Source organism: Thunnus maccoyii, chromosome 12, assembly GCF_910596095.1.
Source record: "Thunnus maccoyii chromosome 12, fThuMac1.1, whole genome shotgun sequence".
In the NCBI taxonomy this organism is placed as follows: domain Eukaryota; kingdom Metazoa; phylum Chordata; class Actinopteri; order Scombriformes; family Scombridae; genus Thunnus; species Thunnus maccoyii.
Window position 1 is genome coordinate 31,092,808 of NC_056544.1, and position 25,013 is coordinate 31,117,820.

At 38.4% G+C, this 25,013-nt stretch overlaps 2 protein-coding genes across 5 annotated transcripts; one reads left to right on the plus strand and one right to left on the minus strand.

The window, feature by feature from the left end:
* Positions 1-3,070: 3,070 nt before the first annotated feature.
* LOC121909299 (CYFIP-related Rac1 interactor B-like) lies at positions 3,071-19,550 on the minus strand. 4 transcript variants are annotated; one of them, XM_042429779.1, is made up of 11 exons: positions 19,263-19,550; positions 15,340-15,413; positions 15,128-15,249; positions 13,689-13,794; positions 13,031-13,167; positions 11,353-11,430; positions 10,956-11,072; positions 7,343-7,422; positions 7,109-7,235; positions 5,103-5,173; positions 3,071-4,057 (listed from the first exon to the last, which is right to left on the minus strand). In XM_042429779.1, the coding sequence occupies exons 2-11, from the start codon at positions 15,410-15,412 to the stop codon at positions 3,988-3,990; spliced, it is 981 nt and encodes a 326-aa protein (XP_042285713.1). In that variant the 5' UTR covers position 15,413; positions 19,263-19,550; the 3' UTR covers positions 3,071-3,987. The 4 variants fall into 4 exon arrangements, with proteins under 4 accessions (XP_042285713.1, XP_042285714.1, XP_042285715.1 ...); XM_042429780.1 differs by having other exon boundaries at positions 15,340-15,416; XM_042429781.1 differs by lacking the exon at positions 19,263-19,550 and adding an exon at positions 18,948-19,164.
* A 2,778-nt stretch (positions 19,551-22,328) lies between these two features.
* Positions 22,329-24,499, plus strand: LOC121908828 (tripartite motif-containing protein 16-like; the record flags this gene model as incomplete). Its single annotated transcript, XM_042429138.1, has 3 exons — positions 22,329-22,373; positions 23,087-23,168; positions 23,685-24,499. Coding segments are annotated over exons 1-3 (942 nt in total), but the record flags the coding sequence as incomplete, so codon positions are not given.
* Positions 24,500-25,013: the final 514 nt, after the last annotated feature.

Sequence of the window (25,013 nt, forward strand, 5' to 3'; positions counted from 1 at the left end):
AGACAAATAAACACGCACACACAAGGATACCACAATGCACGGAAACACAAGAAATAATATTTGTGCAGACTGAAAAACAGAAGTAACAAGATGAGTCAGGATTTATAAATACAGGAGAAGAAGAGCTGACAGTGACATCAACTTTTCCTCGGACGACAATAGAAAACAGTTGATTGAGCATCAGATTTCAGTGCAGAGGAACGAGTGGTCAGAAGATCTGTGTTAGAGGTGGATCGAGGCGTTTGAGGAAGTCAAAAATGTCAATAAATAAAATAAGTTTAAAAAGGCAAAGAGACAAAATATAACCGACAGCATAAAGAAAATGTCAAGACAAGAAGAGATAAAAGAATGTTTACCTGCTTCCCTGCAGATCCCAAAACCAGAAACTGGTTTTAATTTAACAAAGAGACCAAAAGTGAAAAAAAAACAAACCCTTCAGATCGTCAGAAGTGAAGAAGCCTTTTGGAATGAGAGAAGAAACGTCTTCGAGAATCTACAACAAGTCCAGCTGTTCTTGACTCAACAGAATCATCCGCCGTTTAAAATAGTCCCTAATAAATGCACTATTTCCTCCTGTTTGTTTGTTATAAACTACAGTGATCAGCTGTTTTAGGACATTACTGAGACTTTTTAAAACATATATATCTGTGTGGAGTTTTTAAATATATATGTTGTAAATTTGGGTTAAATTAGGTTGAATGACTGTGCAGCATTTGTGTTTATTTGGTTTTCAGGCACTATGAATATGCTAATTGTAATTATGATGATGCTATAATTATAGATACCCATGAACACTATTTACAGGTGGGAAACTGATAATTATGATAACTTGAACAATAGAACAATAGAAACACATTGTTGGTTTGATTCTGCTGATGTTGTTAATGATAAATAGACCTCAAGTTAACAAAACCGTGACTTCCTATTTTTCTTCAAAAACCAGAAACAGAAACACAGATTTTACTTAAAAATGTAAAAACTTTATTGGCCACACAAACATCATTTTAAACATCATTTAATGCCATACAATCCCAGACACTGCAGCATTAACATACAAGGCAAAAATAATAAAAGCTCGTACAGGTTTCCAGTCAGATCAGTACCGCACGTTTCTCATCACAGCGTTTCTCAGTTTATCAGCTAATTCCAACCTGCTCTCAGTAGCCAGTTTCAGACCATCTACCCTCCAGGCAGGTCCGTCTACTTTGTGGAACTGTGGAAACTTGAATATAAAAATTATGAAATGAGGAAACAGTTTGAAATGTTTTTGTTTGCTTTACAGTCACAAAATATAACATGTTCAGATATTACTGGGACCAGCAGCTCATCCTCTGCAGAGGAACCAGATGTTTCAGTCCAATCAATCAAACTGGCTACTGAGCATGTGCAGACGCTTTTCCACCAAGTTATCCAGAAACTACAGGAACTGAAATCTAAGGCTGCAACTAATGACTATTTTCATTATCAATTAATCTGCTGATTATATTCTGGATTAACTGATTAGTTGTTTGGTCTTTAAAATGTTGATCAGTGTTTCCCAAAGACCAAGATGACGTCTTTAAATGTCTTATTTTGTGCACAACGCAAAGATATTCAGTTTACTGTCATAGAGATTAAAGAAACCAGAAAATATTCACATTTAATAAGCTGGAACCGGAGAATTTGGACTTTTTTCTTTTAAAAAAATGACTCAAAACAGTTCATCAATTATGAAAACGGTTGGCGATTAATTTAAAAGTTGCCAACTAATCGATTCATTGACTAATCATTGCAGCTCTACTACAATCGAACCCAAATCCAGGAAACAGCATTGTCCTGTGTGTGATTTTTATAAAGAGAAGGTTGTGTGACACTTGAAATCCAGAGAGAGATTTTACACTGAGAGTCTAAAGTACAGCTGAGGCTGATGGGAATTCATCAGTTTTGCAGGTATTTGGTCAAAATATTGGACAAATTTAAATTCTGACCTGATGATGGTGTGAGATGAAAAGTACGACCTCGGCCATAGAAACTTTTTTTTTCTGAGGTAGGAAATGCGGCAGAGGAATTAAACCAGAACAAGGTTCCTCCTGGGGATATGTTTGTGGGTTCTTGAATGAAAAGTTCCTGAGTTCTGTAAAAAAGTTCTGGTGGTGGAAAAGATGCTGCAGCGATGATCCGTCAGACCGTTAAACCACCGACACCCTCGAACACAAACGGCAGCTAACAGACCTGAACTGAAGCTGCATTCACGTCACATCAGAAACACAGATGAGCTCACAGAGAAACAGTCAGCATGTTTCACTGCCTTAAACACAAGTCGTAGGTCACGAGTACGTGGAAGAGGTCGTCATAGTGAAAATGCATCTAATTATGTTGATTTTTGCAATAAACAAGCAGAATATCTTTCCTGAGAACTTTGCATCACGTAAAGAGATCTAAACATGATGACGCTCCACTTCCCTCTGTTATTTTTCTCTTTTTATTGTTGTCTCTGTACAGTCACAAATAAGATCAATTTATTTTGCTCAATGGACGCATGAACATCTTTGCCTGAACGCAGATTCACTTTCCTTGACTCTAAACTGACCCAAGTTTAGTCTGAACACAGTTTTAAGACCTGTTGCTCAAGATGTTCATTTGTCACAAGCACTGGATTGTTTGGACTCAGTCGGACCTGAGGATGACTCTGTTGGTTATTCTCCACAACTACAGGCCACACTGACAGGATCACTGGATGTTCTTGGTTTCAAGAGGACTACAGAGAGCTGAAGTGAAAGCAGAACTGTTCCAGAAGAGTAAAAAAAACCTCAAAAGCTCACTGACATTTGTAATAATGTAAATAACTAAAACTCCAGCCTCGGAACACCTACAGTGTGTCGTGTTTACGTCATTTTTTCCAAAACTTTTAATATCGTTGTTTTTGTTTTTAGCAGCCTTTAACAAACTCCATTTCCCATAATCCCAAAGACTATCTCAGGTTTAACGTCACAGTTCGACAGAAGAAGCAAACAGCAGAGATTACAGAGTAAAAAGGTGAAAAACTGACTTAAGACTCGTGGCAGTGCTGTTAAAGTCACAGAAATCTTGCAAAAAAAAAACATGAAACATTAAAATGGAAATAAGAAGCTCTCATGCCAGTTGGAATATAGATCACCCTAAATCAATAATTCAATACAACTAGAGAAACACTGTCTGTGTAAGTTAAATGTTATGATGTAATTGTTGTATCACGCTACAATAACCCTAACCCTAACCCTAATCTAAATGTGTTTCTATTTTACTTTTAATTTGAGGTAGTCTTGTCTTTTTGTTTCTGTTGTTTTTTTCCTTCCGTACCAAAGTCTTTTCAAATACTTTTGCTATATTGTTGTTCCGCATGTATTTAAAAGGCAAAATAGAATATATTTTAAAAGTTGACTTTAGACAAGAGTGTTTGTGAATATTATGAATATGGATCGTAAACCAAGTTACGGTTAAGCACATTTTCATGGGATCTGTAGTTTTTGTATCGCAGTCTTCATCACTGCGGTGGAGCCTCACTTGTAAACTCGAACATAACACTGTATTTTATGTAAAAAGGATCTCACTGATTGGACGTTTTTGATAAGAAATACAGGAAATACAGCGGTCAGTTCACTGCAGCGTTTCCTGGAAATTCATAACGGTGAGCAGAAGAAACTAGAAACATGAGAGTCGACTGTACTATTATTAACGTTTGTGTTTGCTATAAATCCGACATGACGTGAATGCAACTTGAGAGCACAACAGCTGATTTTGATATCCTTGGATCAACCAAGAAAATCACTCTATCAGTCACTTTTTCTCTATCTTTTCTTTTTTTTTATCAACAACAAGAAATATATTCATCCATAAGAGAATTAAAAAACAAAAACAACAAAGAGATTTTAGCTAAGGTTTGTTCAGTAGTTCTTTTTGAAATTTGGACCAAAACACGTTCGTCTAGCTGCATCGTTCCAGTTTCAGTTGTGCTGAAGAAGCGTCGAGTTAATTTGGCTGCAGCATGTTTTTGATTTGCTTGGAGGTAGTCTCATCGTTCAGATGTTTGGTCGTGTACCTGCCGGGGTGGAAGGATCAATGTGATGACAATTCAATAAAATTATTGATCATATCTGATCAGAAAAGAATACGGTTACTGATGGAGTTTAATAAAAGTCAAAAGAGAGAAAATCACAGTGCAGCCGTGATCCTCTCAGACTCTCTGCTTCTGGTTTGGTTATATAACATATAATATATCCTACATGTATATAAGGTACAGAAATGAGTGTTGTTCAGTGTGTGTGTGTTAGTGATGTGTTAGTGGTGTGTTAGTGATGGGTTAGTGGTGTCTTAGTGGTGTGTTAGTGGCGTGTTGGTGGCGTGTTGGTGGCGTGTTAGTGGTATGTTAGTGGTGTGTTAGTGGTGTGTTAGTGGTGTGTTGGTGGCGTGTTGGTGGCGTGTTGGTGGCGTGTTGGTGGCGTGTTAGTGGTATGTTAGTGGTATGTTAGTGGTGTGTTAATGGTGTGTTGGTGGTGTGTTAGTGGTGTGTTAGTGGTGTGTGTGTGTGTTGGTGGTGTGTTAATGGTATGTTAGTGGTGTCTTAGTGGCGTATTAGTGGTGTGTTAGTGGTGTGTTGGTGGTGTGTTAATGGTGTGTTGGTGTGTTGGTGGTGTGTTAATGGTGTGTTGGTGTGTTAGTGGTGTGTTTGTGGTGTGTTAGTGGTGTGTGTGTGTGTTGGTGGTGTGTTAGTGGTGTGTTGGTGTGTTGGTGGTGTGTTAATGGTGTGTGTGTGTGTTGGTGGTGTGTTAATGGTGTGTGTGTGTGTTGGTGGTGTGTTAGTGGTGTGTTGGTGGTGTGTTAATGGTGTGTTAGTGGTGTGTTAGTGGTGTGTTAGTGGTGTGTGTGTGTGTTGGTGGTGTGTTAGTGGTGTGTTGGTGTGTTGGTGGCGTGTTAGTGGTGTGTTGGTGGTGTGTTAGTGGTGTTTTGGTGGTGTGTTAGTGGTGTGTTGGTGGTGTGTTAGTGGTGTGTTAGTGGTGTGTGTGTGTGTTAGTGGTGTGTGTGTGTGTGTTAGTGGTGTGTTGGTGGTGTGTGTGTGTTAGTGGCGTGTGAGGAGACTGTCAGACCTGAGAGCGTTCAGTAATCCCTCCACGCTGCTGGGCGGCTGCTCCTTCAGCACTCTGATGCATCCTTTCATCTGCAAAAATACAAAGTTTTAACAGGTTTTATTCATCCAGAAACATCTCGCTGCAGCGGGAACATTTTAAATCAGACTGGAGAGGGCAACAGAGAAATATGCATCATTCATTATTATTATTATAATTGTGAATTTAACCAAATCTTTATTTATTTTGAATGTATTTTGCTTATTCTTCTTTTTCTTCTTTCTTTTCTCTCTTGTCTATGAGTATCTGATCATAACTGGCTAATGTTCCCCTCAGCTCTACGGAGCCTGTTTTTGTATATTTTTTCTCTTTTCTCTTAGTTTAGTTTCCAGCAACAACCCAACAAGCTCAGAGAAACCCACTGCACACAACCAGCCCAACAAGTGGAACATTTTGTGTTGTGTGTTTTCAGCTTGTTCTGCTGCCCTCAAGTGGCCAAAAAAGAAAATCAATTAATACAGCATACATAATTAAAAGGACTAAGTTTTGTTTTGTAGCACCCAACACTGTCCACAAATTCCACAATGTATTCATAAATAATATTGTTTTTTAACTAGTGACCTGGGAGCAAATTGTGGGATTTAGGAGAATTATAATTACTCAGAAGTTGTATTTTTAAAGAGGACATATTCTGCACATTTCCAGCTCTGTATTTATATTCTGGGGCTTTACTGGAATATCCTTCCATGACTTACAGTTTAAAAACTCCTTATTTACACATTCATGTTCGAGTTGGAATAAGACAAATATGAGAGTAGACAACGCAAACAACACATGGAAAAACCTTAGCAACCACCTTAGCAACCGTGACTACAGAACAGTCTTTTATGGGCATATGATGAGTCGATGTCAGCTCGTCAGCAAGGTAGAAGAAAATGTTGTAAAAGTGGTTCAGAGCAGGTTGAAACCCTGGGTTTTAACTCGCAGGCAGCATTTCTACATATGTTCACCTTAACTTTTGGAACTTTGACCATGTTTAACATCCGATATCAGAACAAGATATGAATAACAAAAAATCACAATAAGCAGAGTAATGTCCCCTTTAAGCTAAAACAAAGTTTATCAAAGTAGCTAAAATTTGCTAAAACTACTTATAGAAACCAACTGAAGCTATTTGATGAAAAAATATAAAACCATAACATGTTAATGTATAAGAACATTTTATTTTATTTTAAAGTACCTAAAAACAAATCCTAAGTACTATATTTCTCCACATTATCAAACCTGCATTAACTAATGCTTTGTCCTCATCTTTTCATCAGAAACAAGTAGTGACCAACACTGACACATCATCAGCTTTTAAGTTGATATGTTGAACTTGTTAGCAAACAGTTGCTTATTTCCACATCCAGCAGTTACGGAGCAACATTATCATTCATGGGGAGTCGTGTTTCTGTCCACCTGGTGGATGTAAGTCCAATATTCACTCTCTTTTAGCTCTGTTTTTACTCTCTACCAACTCCTGAGGGAAATATCTGGCTCTTTAGCTGCTAAATGCTCCACTATGTTCAGCAGCTAGTCTACAGCTAACTGTGTCTGTTTGCTGTTTGGTGCTGAGCAGGTAGTGTACAGTGACTTTTTACAGCTTTTTCTCTGAAAATGACGCTATGAGAGACGCTGAGAGTGAACCAGAACAGTAAAGTTGCGGCTGGACAGATAAACAATTGAGCTGAAACTCACTATAAAGCTCCGTAAAGCCGAGAGGAGCTGCAGAGTCACTGATAATTCTCTGTAGGTTCATCACTACGAGCCACGACCAACACATTACACACTGACATTTGGTATAAAAATATACATTTAAAAAGCTACAATCAAAGATAAAATTAGGAAAAAAAGAACAATATAGTTGTTATTATAAAGAATTTATAATACAAAAACAGTAATCGGTCATGAATTTTATACAATCAGTTGTATGTCAGAGTGTGTGTGTGTGTGTGTGTGTGTGTGTGTGTGTCTTGTTAACATACGTCTATATTGGAGGTCTTAACGAAGGCTCCAGCTGGGTGAACGTGGTCGTACAGGATGATGACGCCGACCATCACACGAAGGCAGAACAACACCGTCTCCTCGCTGGTGAAACGAGTGCGATACTCCCTGCATACACACACACACACACACACACACACACACAGAGTCAGGTTTGTGGGTTCCTGTCAGTGATGATGATGATGATGATGATGATTATGTGTTCAGGGACTCACGGTGTTTCCAGCATCACTTTACACACGCTGGCCATCGTGCTCAGACAGTCTGTCGTGTTTTCAAGCGGGACGTTTGCGTTCTGCACAAAACAACAGGACAATAAAGTTTGATTCAATAAAAACACAAACTATCAATTATAGCATGTAACTCATGTGAGAAAAACATACAAACAGGACAAACATATTTTCATCTTATAAAAAAAATGCAAATAATGAAATAAATATGGAAACACTAGAATGTAAAATATGAAGTAAAATGCAAATATAACTAAATGTAGAGACAAAGAGAAATGTCCTGATGAAAGAGAAGAAGAAGAAAAGATGTTTAAAGAACATAAAGTATAAAAGATTAAAGAGAGTTTTAATAATGCATGAAAATAATGAAGTGCCATGTTTTGTTTTTTTTGCATTATTTTCATGGATTTCATATATAATTTAAGCACAATTCAAATTATTTTTAATATGTATTGCTTTTTCTTTTAATTTGTTTACAGCAGTTTGTGAAAATGATCTCATGAAAATGAGACAAACCAACAAACAAACAAACAAATAGAAAACAACAAAAAAAAAAGAAAAAAACAGGTAAAAACAAAAAATAGAAAGTGAGCAGATGGATTCATAATAAAGCTGCATTATGACACAACGCTGACATTCATTTTTGGTTTTTTGTTTTTATTTCATTTCATGTTTTCTAATGTTTTTGTCCACAGTTTCAGTTTGTAGTAAAGACGTGTGAATGTGTTTTCTATGAATGACGTTGATGTCTCTGATTGACTGAGAGCCCAGTATTTGTATTTGTATTTATACTTGTTGAGGCAGCAAAATTATTTATTTTTGTATTTGAATAAAAGGTGTAAAAATCCAGTTTTTGTTTTTATTACACTTTTAATTTAAGGATATTAAAGTGTCTCCAGCTGGAGTCTTGTATCAGTAGCTCAGCTTTATCTGTTCAGTTGGTTGTAATCTGCAACCTCACCACTAGATGCCACTAAATCCTTCACACTGGTCCTTTTAATTAATCACCAACTACTTTGATAATTAATTCATTGTTGGGAATCGTTCTCTGAGGGGAAAAAAAGGTCCAAATTCTCTGATTCCAGCTTCTTGAATGTGAATATTTTCTGGTTTCTTTAGTCTCTCTGACAGTAAACTGAATATCTTTGAGTTGTGGACAAAACAAGACATCTGAAGACGTCATCTTGGACTTCGAGAAACACTGATCGTGAACAACTAATCAATAAATTAAGAAAATCATCGACAGCTTAATCAAAAATGAGACTAATCGGTAGTTGCAGCTGTTGTCTGCTGTAACCAAAAGAATATTTAATAAATATGAGTGTCTACAGTCTTTGGGGATTCCTCCCAGCGCTGCTGTCTCAGAATTCATCTGCAAGAAAATAAAACTTTGGTCCAAATGTTCAGTTAGAAATTATGAATCTGAGGGAGACTTTAAATACTTTTTAATTTCCCTTTCGGATGAATAAAGTATCTGTTTATCTATGTTTAATGTCTGATTAGTGAGAGATTAAAGGGATAATTTGTATGTTTTTGAAGTGGGGTTGTATGAGGTAGTTATCCATAGTTAGTGCACGGCCTGCAGTAGATTTGGGTCCTTTCCTTTTTCCTTTTCCTTCTGCATTACATTTTCTGAATTGTAGAACTTCCTCATTCCTTCCCACATATCACGCTGCAGATCAGCTGTTTGGGCCAGAAAGTGCTGCTGTGGTGTAATTCAGAGTGCAGCATGTGTAGGAATACGGAAGTTCTATGGTTGAGAAAATGTAGTGCCAAAGGAAAGAGCTGTCTGACAGCAAATATTCATTTTTTAGGAGGCTGAAATAGGTTTCGCTGCTGGCTCAGTTCACAGCAGTACAGAGCAGTGGAGGCGAGCGACCCAAATCTACTGCAGGTTAATACACTGACTACAGATAACGATCATATACAAGCACGCTTCAAAAAAAAAAGCGAGCTATCCCTTTAAATGTTTTTTTTTTTTAAATTTTAAAAAACAAGCATTATGTAAATGCCGATGTGTCCTTGGGCAAGACACTTAACCCCAAATTGCTCCTGATGGCTCTGCCATCAGTGTATGAATGTGTGTGAATGGGTGAATGTGATTCGTAGTGTAAAAAGCGCTTTGAGTGGTCGGAAGACTAGAAAGGCACTATACAAGTACAGTCCATTTACCATTCATTTAAATAATATTTAGCTGAACATAAATCTATGCTGCAGAAAACTGCTGCCAAAAGGATTTATTTCAAACTGTAAACTCACACTTTAAACACTAAACTAGTCAAATCAAGAGATTTATCACCATTTGTACAAGTACAGAACAGTCCGGGTACAGTTCACTGAGTCATACTATACTAACACTAGTAGTATAGTGGGGGGGGGGGGGGGCAGGGTTAGTTCTTTAGTTTTCTCTATGATGAGAACAAGGTCGTTGTTCTCTCCATAGTGATTTTATTTACCTGTTCTGCTGACGATTGTTGTGTCATCTGCATATTTAATAATGATGTTGTTGTTCTGGGTGGAAACAGTCATAGATGTGCAGGGTAAAGACTTTAGGGGGGTTCCTGTACTGACCACCTGTCACAGGTGGGTGTTGGTCTGCCGGCTTCACTATCAGCTTCATAGTTCAGATCGAAAACTTTGCTTTTAATGATTTCATGACCTTTGTTTCTTCTTGTTCCTTCAGCTGGTTGTTGTTCTCTTCTCTGTTTGTTTTCAGAGTTTTCTCTGAGCTCATCTTAACACCTGGACGTATCTGCAGGATTTATGACATCACAGCTAGTTTGGAGCCAATCGTGGTCCAGTATGCAACTGACACAGGTGTGATGTGGACATTTGAAGCTTTAGTTAGTGAGGCTTTAGTGAGATGTAGTGAGGGTGACCTCTGCTGGTGGTGTATGAAATAACAAGACAGTCTTTTTATTTATTCATTTGTTCCCTCATTGATTTTATTTGTCTTTGTTTCTTTATTTTATCTAGTTTTTATTTCACTATATTTCACTAAATTGCCCTATACTGTATGAAAGATACCATACAAATAATGATTGATCGCTGGATTGATTGATTGATTGATTGATTGATTGTGGTGACTCTATTCAACGAATCATTTTTTAAATGTACAAATTCAGAAAAGTCACATTTTTCTGTCTTATGTGTTTTTTGAAGTTTTTTCAGCAACAAAAAAAATCAAAAAGTGTAATTAGGTTGATTAAAAAAATACATTACATATATACTGAACACATTATATTCAAAGTGAATGAATATTTTAATGAACTGTTCAATAAATTATTTAAATAAACAAATACTAAATAAATGCAGACATTAAAAATTTGTGTATAATCCACAAAGAAATAGTGAAATAAATGTATAAATGTGTAATAAACAACATTTATTTATTATTTAACTGTTGGTTTTGTAGTTTATTTTTTCACTTCAATTGTACGGCTTTTTAACCCATTCAATTTCAAATCAACTATATAGAAATAATTCAACTTTTGTTATGTTATGTTATGTTATTTTATGTTGAGTCAGTCGATTTATTTGCTAAAAAGTCACGTTTGTTCCTGCTACGGCGGCGTGAAATGAAATAATCTGAACTCACATCTGAGACGAACTTTGTCATGGCGTCGCTTAGCGTCTTCAGCATGGGCGTGGCGCTGGCGTAAAACAGAGACATCCGATTGGCCAGCTCGTTGTTGACCTCGTTCCCCGCGTCGGCCTGAAAAAGGTGAGAAAATCAAACACCCATTATTTCTATTTTACATTATAATTTAAAATTGTTACAATTTTGACCCAAATATAAGACATTTGCATCAAAATGGTGGTTGTACATTAGACATTTATGTCATTTTTCTGTTTTATTTTATCTTAAATTATGGTGGAGATGACAAACACATCAAATCTGTCGGGCTGAGTTTGGGTGAAATGTGTCTAAAATGCTTCATGAGTTCTTGTTTCACAGTAAACAAACAACTGATTCATGGTTCTTCGTGTCTTACAGACAAGTTGTTAATTCTCATGCGGCTGATGGTTCGGCGGTAGTAGCTGAAGTCGTTCTGGATGGCGGGGTTCGTCATCTGCAACACAAGACAACAAAACAGAGAGGAAGAATGTGAGGGGGAGGAGGAGGCGGTGCAGTGAACCTTGAGCTTGGACAGGATGTGTCAGAGGTGAAGCAGGAGACGATATCATCAATTCAGTTGGTCCAAAATGCAGCAGCGACAAGTAAAAGTCCTTCATGAAACATCCTACTACAGTAAAAGTACATAAGTATTATGAGCTTGATGTAGTTAAAGTATTGCAGTAAAAGTACATAAGTATTATGAGCTTGATGTAGTTAAAGTATTGCAGTAAAAGTACATAAGTATTATGAGCTTGATGTAGTTAAAGTATTGCAGTAAAAGTACATAAGTATTATGAGCTTGATGTAGTTAAAGTATTGCAGTAAAAGTACATAAGTATTATGAGCTTGATGTAGTTAAAGTATTGCAGTAAAAGTAGTGGTTTGGTCCCTCTGACTGATATATTATTATATATGACATCATTAGATTATTAATAGTGAAGCATCAGTGTTAGAGCAGCATGTTACTGTTGTAGCTGCTGGAGGTGGAGCTAGTTTACACTACTTTATATACAGTTAGCTAGTTTAGTCCAGTGGTTCCCAACCTAGGGGTCGGGCCCCTCCAAAGGGTCAGCAGATAAATCTGAGGGGTGGTGAGATGATTAATGGGAGAGGAAAGAAGAAAAAACAAAGTTCTGATACACAAATCTGTTTTCAGTTTTTGGACTTTTTCTCTAATCTTTGATTTTTGCTGAAATATTGGATCATTTGAACATTTATTGAAATGAAAGCATGTGAGAAGTTTAGAGGGAAAAATCACTATTTGGTGGAGCTGTTAACAACTCATAGACATGTGAAATGTGACCCCGACTACACACTGCTTTTTGTAAGACGTCAAAAGACAAAAAGGTTGGAAACCACTGGTTTCATCTTTAACAATGTGTTGTATTTTAAAAGCTTGTTATATTATCCATTGTGTCAAATCTTCATCTGAAAAGTAACTAAAGCTGTCAAATAAATGTAGTGGAGTAGAAAGTACAATATTTCCCTCTGAAATGTAGAAAGTAGCATCACATGGAAATACTCAAGTAAAGTACAAGTACTTGAGTAAATGTACGTAGTTACCAACGTCCTGACAAAAGACAGCAGACAGCTGCCATCACATGTTCTATGATGTTGACCAATAGGAGCACAGAGTGCAGAACTGTATAAATATGTAATTTAAAAATCTATCGATTATTTATTTTTCCTTTTGTTGTGTGTTTTGTTTATAAAGCAGCACTTTGTAAACAATGTTTTTAAAAAGTGCTTTATACAGTACTGTGCAGAGGTTTTACAGTCTTTTCTATAATGCAACATCAGGGAGGCGTCTGATTGGTCCAAAATCTCTTCTATAGCATGACAACGAACCCAAACATCCATCCAGAGTCATAAAGATCTATCTTCAGCTATGACTTTGGATCAAGTTAACTGATCAATACAAAATCATTCATGGTGTTCATTCTGAAAACATCCTCACTTGAGTTTTAGTGCCTTAAACTTTTGCACAGTGCTGTAAATAAAGTTACTATTATCATTATAATGATTATATGAAGAGCGAAGATGAGGAGGAGAACCTTGAGCTCGTCGAAGCGCAGCGTGAAGTGCAGGATGTGAGCGAACTGACGAGCCAGAGCCTGTTTCTGCTCCAGCTGCTGAGTAGGACTGGAGTCAGAGCTGGTGAGAACTTTCAGGAGACACCAAAGACTGGTCTCTGAGGGGGGGAACAGAGAGGGACGGGTAAGTTTCCTTTAATCAATAACCCCACATTCAATCCATCCAAACTTCTTCATCTCCAATCACAACTTTCCAAAATGAGCAAGAAGCAGGAAACACTAATGTTCTGTATTAAAAAGTCAAATAATCTAAAAGGAAAACCTCTTTCACTGCTCATATGGACACCTGACTGCTGGTTTAACACACTGGAAACATTGTGAACTCGTCCTTTCACTTATTGGACTGATGCAAGAAAATCATTGCTGCAGTTTTTTTGGTTTTAACTGCTGCACAGTCTGTAAGTTTAATGTCAGCCTCTATTCTCCTTCAACCATTAACCCTGAAGTTAGACTTGTTGCATTTCACATCAGCTACCAAGAACTTTACACCATCTCTCTCTCAAAATACACAGCAGACTCGACATCATGGTTTAAAAAAGCCTACTCGTGCCGCGTCATCAGCGTATTTTGCAGAAGAAGAATGAAGAACAGACGTTTATTAATAGCGAGCTGCTCTTACCGAGTTTCTGTGTGAACTCATAGAAGGTTTTGAGCTTTGACACCAGAGGAACCACAGCAGACCAGGCCTTCTCCTGCACCCCCTCCACACCGGGGCTCTGTATGGCCTGCACACACACACACACACACACACACATACACACACACACACACACACACACAAGTTAAAACAACAAACATTTAAACGATAAAACATCTTTAAAGAATAAAATATCAGGAGATTTTTCAGCTGCAACGATGAACCAATGAATCGATTAGTTGAGTGACGGAGTAAAGAAGGAGAAAAAGAAGTGAAATCCTGGAGGAAGCTTCCTGAAGCTGACCAATCAGAACAGAGTGGGCTCATCGGGAGGGCGGGGCTTAAAGAGACAGGAGCTAAAACAGCCTGTTTCAGACAGAGGCTGAACTAAGGGGCTGCATAAAGGACCAGTAGAAAATAAATGTATTGACTTTCAACTAAAATAATATACTTAAATTAGCCACAGAGGCATTCAGCTAATTAAGATTCTTGGATGTCAGTCATGAAAAACTGTTTGCCTCCTCTTCCTCACACCTGATCCTCATCACCTGGATCTGAGCTACACGCACCTCCTGCATTCATGCTCCACACTGTGTTCAGTGTCAGAACTGCATGAGTATACAAATAATCACATGGTGGCTTAGATACGATAAAATAAAACCTATATTAGCTCCGACAATAAATAAGGTTTTGAGTTTTTATCTGTAAATCATGAAATTCAAGTAGAGTCCCAGAATATAATAAAATATAGAGCTGGAAATGTGCAGAATATGAGTTCACAATTTCTCAAGTGTGTCTTAAACCAGCAGTCAGGTGTCCATATGAACAGTGAGAGAGGTTTTCCTCGCTGTAATCGTTCCTCCTGTTCATACTGGATATTAAAAGACATTTGAAATGTGCTTTCAATGCATTTAAAAGTCTGTGTGAAGCTTCTATTCAGCTTCATCAGTCTGAGTTAGTCATATCAAGTGGATATCTGACACATTTACAGTCTTTGTGTTTCCCTGTTGAGCTGCAGGTGGAAGTATAGTAACAAAAAGAGGAACTTTGGCACTAAAAAGACTGTAACGTTGAAAGATATCTACTTGATTTGACTCATTTAGACGCTGAGGCTTCATATTAGCTTCAGATAAACTTTTGGACTGTGGATTTTGTCCTCCATCACTTCCATTGTGAGGTCATTATGAAGGGATCTTCTAATGGTCAGTATGAACAGGAGGAATTTGAGCTCCTGACTGTTGTTTTAAGAGACTAGAAAGATTGTGAACTCGTCCTTTAACCTTAATTATCTACAGCTGATGTCGACAGCCGACGCTCAGATAAACACGAGAAGCTTCCTGAATGTTTTCTGTTGATAATAAGAAGAGTGAGGAGAGATAAAAAAGGTTCGATGAGAGTTTTCTATTCTGTATCCGTGTTACCTGTCGTATCTCCTCTCCTGCTCCTCTGTACGCCTGCAGGTCGTCCAGGATGACCTGAGCCTCCGTCAGCACCTGGTTCACCTTCTCCCACACCTCCGTCTCCGACTGCGAGGGCTGAGCATCTGCGGTGGAGACACGAGAGGTCGAAGGTCGAACACACACTCCCTGCTGATGTACAGTGTGTGTGTGTGTGTTTACTGTGTTCAACTTACTCTCAAAGTCCAGGAAGAAGTTTCCACCGTTGTTGTCGATGTCTCTGGTTAACACCTTGATCAGGTTCCCCATGCTGCTGTCAACACACAGGATGAAAACATTTCAGCAGCTGTTTACCAATAAAACACCGATTTATTGATTAGCTGACTGACAAAAAATTAACCAGCAACTATTTTGATAATCGAATAATCGTTTTAATCTTTTTTTTAAAGCAAAAATGTCAAATATTTGGTAGTTTCAGCTTCTCAGACGTGAAGATTTGATGCTTTTCTTTGTCACAAATGACTGAATGTCTCGGACAAAACAAGACATTTGAAGACGTCGTCTTTGACTCTTTGGGAAATTATAACAAGCTTTTTTTTGTTACTATTTACTGACATTTTATAGACAAAACGATTAATCGATGAATCAAGACAATAATGTGTGTTGCTCATAACTCTTCCTGTAACTCACAGACTCCATAAATAAAAAGCTCCCGATCATTTCATTCTGAGTTTATTCTCAAACCACTTTTTGAAGGACATATGATGAATCTGCACACTGTCACACTTTGCTTTTTTTGCACAGAAATGCACATTTTCAGTCCTCTCCACCTTCATAAACCCTCCTCAGTACCATCACACTGATCAGAACCAAGAGGATTAGTTGATTCTTCTTTATGAAGACATCTTCTTGGAATGATTACAGCAAGAAAAACCATGTTTCATGTTTCATTTGAGCTCCTGACTGTTGGTTTAAGACACACTCGAAAAAACTGTGAACTCGTCCTTTAAGATTTCTCTCAGCCTTCAAAGACATTTAAAACCTCTTCAACATCCCTGACTCAAACACGTCTTTATTTTACATTCTAGCTGAGATCTGTTGTTTTCTTTACTGTTTGTTCTGAATATCAGTTTGTGGCGGTAAAGGAGCCTCACGCAGCTCAGAGCAGAGACACAGCTGGAGCCATGATTTCTTTGTTCTGTTGTTTTCTTGCTTTCCACGGTTGCACTGATCAAATAAAAATGCAATACACACCTTCTTCCTGTGTACATTACATGCACATTGTGTATCAGTGGCATCTGTTTGACTTAAATGAGCCTCTACACTAAAAACAATCCAAAAAATACCAAATCTGTCAGGCTGAATTTTGGGGAAATGTGTTTCAAATGATGCAGCAGACATGTAGAATATTTACTCTGCTGGAGCAACATGATAAAGAAAACATATGATACCGTCAGACAGTCTGGAATGAAATGATCTTAATGACTTTAAAGCTACTTCAGGCAGAGTTTAACTTTCTGTTTTCTGCTCTGCAGGCTGGCACGACTGAGTTTGTGAGACACAAAGTGAACCGGAAGCAACGTCTTCTGGTTAAAAGCAGTAAAAAGAGGAAGTGATGAAGTCTCTGAAAGTTTGGCCTAAATTTAAATCAAAGGAAGTGCTGCAGACTGATCAGGTAAAACGCTCAGAAAACAACACCACACTTCTGACTAGAGAGACCGTTCAAAACACTAAAACGCACACGGTCGTCGTCCTCCTCCGACGACAACTGAACAAAGATTCATCGACTCCACATTGTTAAAGTCGTGACAGCACAGTGTAAAAATAGCTCAGCTGCAGAACTCTTCAAACCAAATCACACTAGTTTACTTCCCTTAAATTCCCTCAATTTCCCCATTAACAGAAGTTTATTTGTGTTGAATATAGTTGTGAATCAAAAGACTCAATAACGTCTTTTATTGAACTGTAAGCAACGAGAATCTTTTAGTAAAACCTTAAACTGAGAGGAGAGAAGTGTTTCGTATGAACTGTATGTGACGTCCTTCTTGAATATGAAGAGCTGTGGGATCATTTCAGGTTGTTTTAATGATATGCAGTTTATAGAGATGCAACATGTGATCAATATTTCAGTGTTGTTGCTGCTACAGATGGAACTGAACGTCTTGTTTTTTTTGTTTTTCATTTGTGTCATAAACATACAAACATCCACCTGTGAACTTTAACAAGATTTGAGACGCAACGATCAGTCTTTTAATAATCAAACGATGAATCGATTGATGAATTAGTCAATTTCGTTTCTCTGCTCTCAGCTGCTCAAATGTGACGATTTGCTGCTTTTCTTTATCAAACATGACAATAAATTGAATATTTTTTGACAAAACAAGCAAACTGAAGACGTCACTGTGGGCCATTTTTATTAAACTAAATGACCAATCAATCGATTGAGACAATAATGGATTCATTGATAATGAAAATCATCATTAGTTGCAGCCCCCAGAGAAGAACATTTTAAAGGAGACTAATTAAACTTCTTGTTTCTATAGCAACCAATAACATACCTGTGCACATACAGAAATAATTCTGTATTTATTACTTATGTAATTAATCATTTATTACTTCATATATGGTTTCGAACTTCAGCTACAGCACTTAACTACCATTTTATTGTTGCAATATTGTTAATCACTGACCAACAACGTCGCTCCTGTGATGACATGCAGTTGAAAGCTCCAAAAAAAAAAAAAAAAAAGCTAGGAAGTGTTCCTTGAGTTGAGATGATTTTGTCTTGACAGCAAAGTCTAAACCTGCTGCTTACAAGTGCTGCACTAAAGCACCATTCTCAGGTACTTTATGCTACTTTACACTTTTATTCTCACAACAGTTCAGAAGAAAATATTGTAGTTTTTACTCCACAACATTTATATGACAGCTGGAGATACTTGTTACTTTGTGGATTTGGATTAAACTACCCAACAGAACATAGTTAGCTTGTTCTCAACCGGTAGCCGTTTACATGTTGCTACATCAGTGATAATAATCAATATCATAATATATAATCACATAACACACTGACAGGATCCATTCTACACGAGTACTTTTACTTTCGATGCTTCAAGTATATTTAGCTTCTTCTTCTTTTACTAAAATGAGATGTTAAATGCAGAACTTGTGCAGAGTATTTTAACATCACGGTATTTCCACCACTGTTAACATGGAAACTGTATTTTAATGTCACATTACTTGCACGTATTGTTGAGCTGTTTAATCAATACAAAGTTTCCTGTACACCACATGTGTCTTGATGGCTGGAGATTCATTCACATTTGAACATGATGCACTGCTGCACATTTAATGATCCAGCAGCAGCAGCAGCAGCAGCAGCAGCAGCAGCGTGCAGGAGTCAGACTGAGCTGCAACATTTTAAATAGTGGTCAATGTTCGATGTGTGAATCTGCTTCAAGTTTCACACATCAAACATTGAACACTACTGTGAAACTAGCTCCTCTTTCTCTTTGATACTCAATTCTAGATTTAGCTGCCTACACATCTGTGCTATTACTCCAGTAATATCTGGAATGCAGTAGTTTTACTTGTACTGGAATATTGTGTGTGCAGTGTTTTGTGGTTTTGATATAAAGGATTCGAATACTTCTTCCACTACAGATCATATTTGATGATTTTCATATCATATAAAAAAGTATAAAGTTTGACAAAATAGAAAGATTTGAAGTATAAATACCTCTCAGCTGTACTTTATACTCTGGTAAATGCAGGTTACTTGGCTGCTTATTACAGTACGTAGAAACACATCTGCTGCCCTTGTTTTGTTGGTGTCGTCACATACCTTCAGTAAACCTCCGTGATGTTGATGTTTCACTAATCTGATCTCAGAGCAGAAATAAAAACGTCCATCAAACCGAAGCGTCGCCTCCTTATAACTGACTCAAGAGTAAAAACAGAACAAGTAAAGAAGGTAAAGTTGAACTTTGAACCTTACAGTCAGACTGAGACCTTTTCCTGGTGAGACTGCTGCAGTAGTCTGCAGGACCTGACATGTCTGATCTGATCCACCCAGAAGACTGATCCCCTCCCCTCCTCATCCACCAGATCCCCCCTCCCTCCCTCCCCCGTGCAGAAACACCACCCATCCGCTCCTCACCTGCAGTGATAGCTGATCGATATCTGGGGATCGATACCGTGTCTGGATCCGGTGTGTAAGCGGTGGTCCAGGTGTCTCCCTGCGGTCCGCCTCCTCTACATGCTGAGTGAGTGTGAACCCGGAAAACAGCCGCTCGGCGCTCCGTTAACTATAAAAGGAGTGATTTCCTCAGGAGGAACTGAACTCTGAGCCAATCAATGAGCCGTGAAGGCACAAGCTGCGACTGCAAACTCACAGTCGGCCGACGGAGGCAACCTGAGCTCCGCTGCGACTTTTAACAGACACAGAGGGGCGACTTTTGAGGCATGTATGGAAGATTAATTCTGCCAAGAAAAGAAAAAAAACGATAAACAGTTAGGAATGGTAAAAAAAATAATAATACTGTGGTGGAAAGACAAAATTATGAGAAAGTCACAGTTCTGACTTTCTAAATCAAAATTATGAGAAAGTTAAAAGTAGAAGAAGCTGTCTAGTTAATCTAATTTTAAGTTTTATTTACTTAATTTTGACCTAGTATCTCAAAATTGTGCTTTCAAGGTGCAGTGTGTAGAATATAGTCGCATCTAGCAGAACAGACTTCACAGAAATGGAATATAATATTCATAAGTATGTTGTAATTAGAATAAAAAAATAAGAATCATGTTTTCATAACCTTGGAATGAGCCCTTTATATCTAAATAGGGAGCAAGTCCTTGTCCACAGAGCCCACCATGTTGAATGGCGGCTGACTGCTAAATGCCACTAAATCCTGCTCACTGGTCCTTCAATGTTTCACAATTATGACTTTAAAAATGTCTGAATGATGACTTATTAATTCATATTTTTCAGGTAGTATCGCATAATCTTGACTTCTCAAATCAAAATGAGTATCTCAAAATTGTGACATAATATAATTTACTATATTATATCATTTAGTTTGGACTCTAAAAACACATTTTTGACTTACAAAGTCATAATTTTGACTTTTTATCTCATAATTTTGACTTATTAAGTCATATTTTTGAGAAGAACTTTGTAATTTTGACTTACCATCCCTTAGGTATAACTTAAAAAGTAACTTTCTGACTTTCTAAATTGAAAATTATGAGAAAGTCAAAAGAAGAAAAAGTTGTCAAATTAATCAATTGATCAACCCAAAAAGTTGTGTTTTCTTAATTTTGACATGGTATCTCAAAATTGTGACTTAATTTCTCAAAATTGTGACTTAATTTCTAATAACTTTGACTGAAAAGTCAAAATTATCACTTATTAGCTCATAATTATACTTATTAGATCTTAATTATTTCTGAGGTACCTCAGAAATAATTTGCCTTTTAATCAAAATGTTTCATTGAAAGGTGCTCTGGAGGACAACCTGGCAGCCGGTGACATAGTGGAGATCACTGGAGGAAGACAGGAAGGTGAGCGGAAGGAGCCAGAGGAACAGAGGACTGCTGCAGCTCAGCAGGGACCAGTGACTGCTGCAGCTCAGGAACAGAGGACTGCTGCAGCTCAGCAGGGACCAGTGACTGCTGCAGCTCAGGAACAGAGGACTGCTGCAGCTCAGCAGGAACCAGTGACTGCTGCAGCTCGGGCTCAGCGGATTTCTGCTACACAGGAAGAGAGGGCTGCTGCAGCTCAGGAACAGGAGACCACTACAGTTAAGCAGGAACAGGGGACCGCTGTAATTCCGGACCAAGGTAATGCTGCAGCTCAGCAAGAACAGGGAAAGGCTGCAGCACAGAAACAGGCTGGGTGTCAGTAGTTGTGCTGGGCAGCGGAGCCTTGGTGGTGCCGGACTGCTGAGAGAGCCAGTGGTGTCCGGAGCCATGGGGACCACGCCTCCTTTTGGAGACTCCATGGTACCCCATGAAAATGGCAAGATGAGTCCCTTCAAAGGTTGATCGGGGGTGACCAGGAGCTGAGCTTTGGGCTGGAAGCTTGGAACCTGGGGCTGAAGATTGGGCTGGAAGCTTGGGAGAACGGGGGTCCAGGGCAGGGAAGCAGGGCTGACGAGATGAGACGAGGGGCTGGAGACAGAGCAGATGGAACTGCAGGGAACAGGAGACAGGGTTAGGTAAGGGGAAAACAGGCAACAAGAAAACTGGTAATGTATGAAAATGGCTCGAAGCGTAGACTGACTGGTGCAGAGGCTACGATCTGACAGTGTTTGTGGAGGTCTTGTTTATTGAGATGATGTGCTGGTGTTTTAATTGTTTTGGGTTTTTTTGTCATTACTAAACCACATTATTCCATTTTAAGAAGAAAGTTTTTTATTATAAAAAAGAACTTGATATGTTTTATGAAGAAACATTCTGGTTAAAACACAAAACCAACATATGATGTTAAATAAGAAACCTCTCTGTTATAATGACACACTCTACCAACTGACAACAAGAAACTTCTTGTTACTTCATAAGTTGGTATGTAGTTAAAACAAAAACAAAAAAACCCACAAACTTATTGTTATAACTTGTCATATTATAACTTTTTTTTTTAAAAATGTAACAGGTTTTAAAGATTTCTTGATGTAACAAGATTCAAACTGAATAATTTGGTATCCAGCAATAAGGAAAAATATATGTCATTATGTCATAAAAATATCTTGTAAGATGAAAAATGTCTCATTGTAACCAGAAACTGAGTAGACTGTTTCATAATGGTGTCACCAGTACACTGCTGTAACAATCCCATAATTAGGAATTTTAATGTCTTGTTATCTTGACTTTGACTTAGTTTATCATAATCTTGATGTTAAATATCCAACATTTGAATTAGCATGAAATTGTTTTCTATACAATACAGATACAAGTATTAAATGTAAAAAAAAAAAGAAATAATTACCAATACAGGTTGTTTTAAGTCATTAAAAGCACAATATGTGACGTGAAGTGAAGCTTCTCCCATCTGTGTGATTCTGATGTTTGTTTGTTGGAGCTCTGCAGCAGAAATTTCATTGTCTTAAACATGGAACTGAAATTTTTCAGTTCAAACTGGTGACTTTTAGTAGTAACAACAGCAGCATCATTCATGAGAGCGACTGACACCAGACACCACTGTCAACAGTTATTATATCCAACTGAGGTCATGAGGCCACAGTCAGAGATCTGCTGCCACCTGCTGGACATCACTGTGAGGGAGGGAGAGGAGGACTAAGGACCCTCTCCAAATCTGCACCTCAAATAAGCAGTGGTGGAAAGTAACTAAGTACATTTACTCAAGAATAGTACTTTACTTGAGTATTTCCATGTGATGCTACTGTCTACATTTCAGAGGGAAATATTGTACTTTCTACTCCACTACATTTATGTGACAGCTTTAGTTACTTTTCAGATGAAGATTTGACACAATGGATAATATAACAAGCTTTTAAAATACAACACATTGTTAAAGATGAAACCAGTGGTTTCCAACCTTTTTGGCTTTTGACGTCTTACAAAAAGCAGTGTGTAGTCGGGGTCACATTTCACATGTCTATGAGTTGTTAACAGCTCCACCAAATAGTGATTTAGAGAAAAGATTAGAGAAAACTGAAAACAGATTTGTATATCAGAACTTTTTCTTCTTTCCTCTCTCATTAATCATCTCACGACCCCTCAGATTTATCTGCTGACCCTTTGGGGGGGCCCGACCCCTAGTTTGGGAAACACTGGACTAATATTTTACACCTAAATACAAAACGGTTTTGAAATGGTGAGCAGGTTTTAACTGAGACTTCACTGTAAATGAGGAAAGATAATTTTAATTCACAGTACCACTCCTCTTCCTAGAATGATGTAAAATCTGATAACTCTTTCTTAATAACTAACAAGCTCTACCCTCTGCTTATATTTCCTTGTTCTCAGGAAGTGAAACTCAGACAGTCGTTGCCACTGAGAGCTGAAATGGCGCAGAAAGGAGATCAGCTGGACCAAGAAACCATCTCTTGTTCGATCTGTCTGGATCTACTGAAGGATCCGGTGACTATTCCTTGTGGACACAGCTACTGCATGAACTGTATTAAAGGCTTCTGGGATGAAGAGGATCAGAGGAAGATCTACAGCTGCCCTCAGTGCAGACAGACCTTCACACCGAGGCCTGTCCTGGCGAAAAACACCATGTTAGCAGATTTAGTGGAGGAGCTGAAGAAGACTGGACTCCAAGCTGCTCCTGCTGATCACTGCTATGCTGGACCTGAAGATGTGGCCTGTGATGTCTGCACTGATAGGAAGCTGAAAGCCCTCAAGTCCTGTCTGCAGTGTCTGATGTCTTACTGTGAGAAACACCTCCAGTTTCATTATGAATCACCTAGATTTAAAAAGCACAAGCTGGTCGACCCCTCAGAGAAGCTCCAGGAGAACATCTGCTCTCGTCATGATGAGGTGATGAAGATGTTCTGCCGTACTGATCAGCAGAGTATCTGTTATCTCTGTTCTGTGGATGAACATAAAGGCCACGACACAGTCTCAGCTGCAGCAGAAAGGGCTGAGAAGTGGAGAGAGCTCGAGGTGAGTCGACAACACATCCAGCAGAGAATCCAGGACAGAGAGAAAGATGTGAAGCTGCTTCAACAGGAGGTGGAGGCCGTCAGTCGCTCTGCTGATAAAGCAGTGGAGGACAGTGAGAAGATCTTCACTGAGCTGATCCGTCTCATCCAGAAAAGAAGCTCTGATGTGAAGCAGCAGATCAGATCCCAGCAGGAAACTGAAGTGAGTCGAGTTAAAGAGCTTCAGGAGAAGCTGGATCAGGAGATCACTGAGCTGAAGAGGAAAGACGCTGAACTGAAGCAGCTCTCACACACAGAGGATCACAACCAGTTTCTACACAACTACCCCTCACTGTCACAACTCAGTGAACCTGCAGACTCATCCAGCATCAACATCCATCCTCTGAGATACTTTGAGGATGTGACAGCAGCTGTGTCAGAGCTCAGAGATCAACTACGGGACATCCTGAGGGAGAAATGGACAAACATCTCACTGACAGTGACTGAAGTGGACGTTTTACTGTCAGAACCAGAACCCAAGACCAGAGGTGAGTTCTTAAAATATTCACGTGAAATCACTCTGGATCCAAACACAGCAAACACATGGCTGTTATTATCTGAGGGGAACAGAAAAGCAGAACTAATGAGACAACAACAGTCTTATTCTAGTCACCCAGACAGATTCGCTAATTGGCGTCAGGTCCTGAGTAGAGAGAGTCTGACTGGACGTTGTTACTGGGAGGTGGAGTGGAGAGGGGAAGCAGTTCGTGTAGCAGTCGCATACAAAGATATCAGCAGAGCAGGAGGCTTGTATGAATGTGTATTTGGATACAATGACAAATCTTGGATGTTATATTGTGGCACTAAAAGTTGTGAATTTTTGTTCAACAATATCTCAACTTCCATCTCAGGTCTTCAGTCCTCCAGAGTAGGAGTGTATCTGGATTACAGTGAAGGTATTTTGTCCTTCTACAGCGTCTCTGAAACCATGACTCTCCTCCACAGAGTCCAGACCACATTCACTCAGCCTCTCTATGCTGGACTTATGCTTTGTTATCCTTACGGAGTCACAGCTGAGTTCTGTAAACTCAAATAGACAGAAGTCATGTCAGACTTCATGTGTCAGATTCTGTTGTAATTCTTCGTTTTTTTTGTCTCCATTGTTTCTGAGAGCTCATTGCTGTGGTGTTTCTGAACTGCACAGAGATCAGCTGTCAATCACACTGGGATTATCAACACTTTTTAATTTTTTTCTTGTTCTGTTGATGTTTTCAGTTTCTTTAAATGTCACTGTTTCCTGTGTGTTT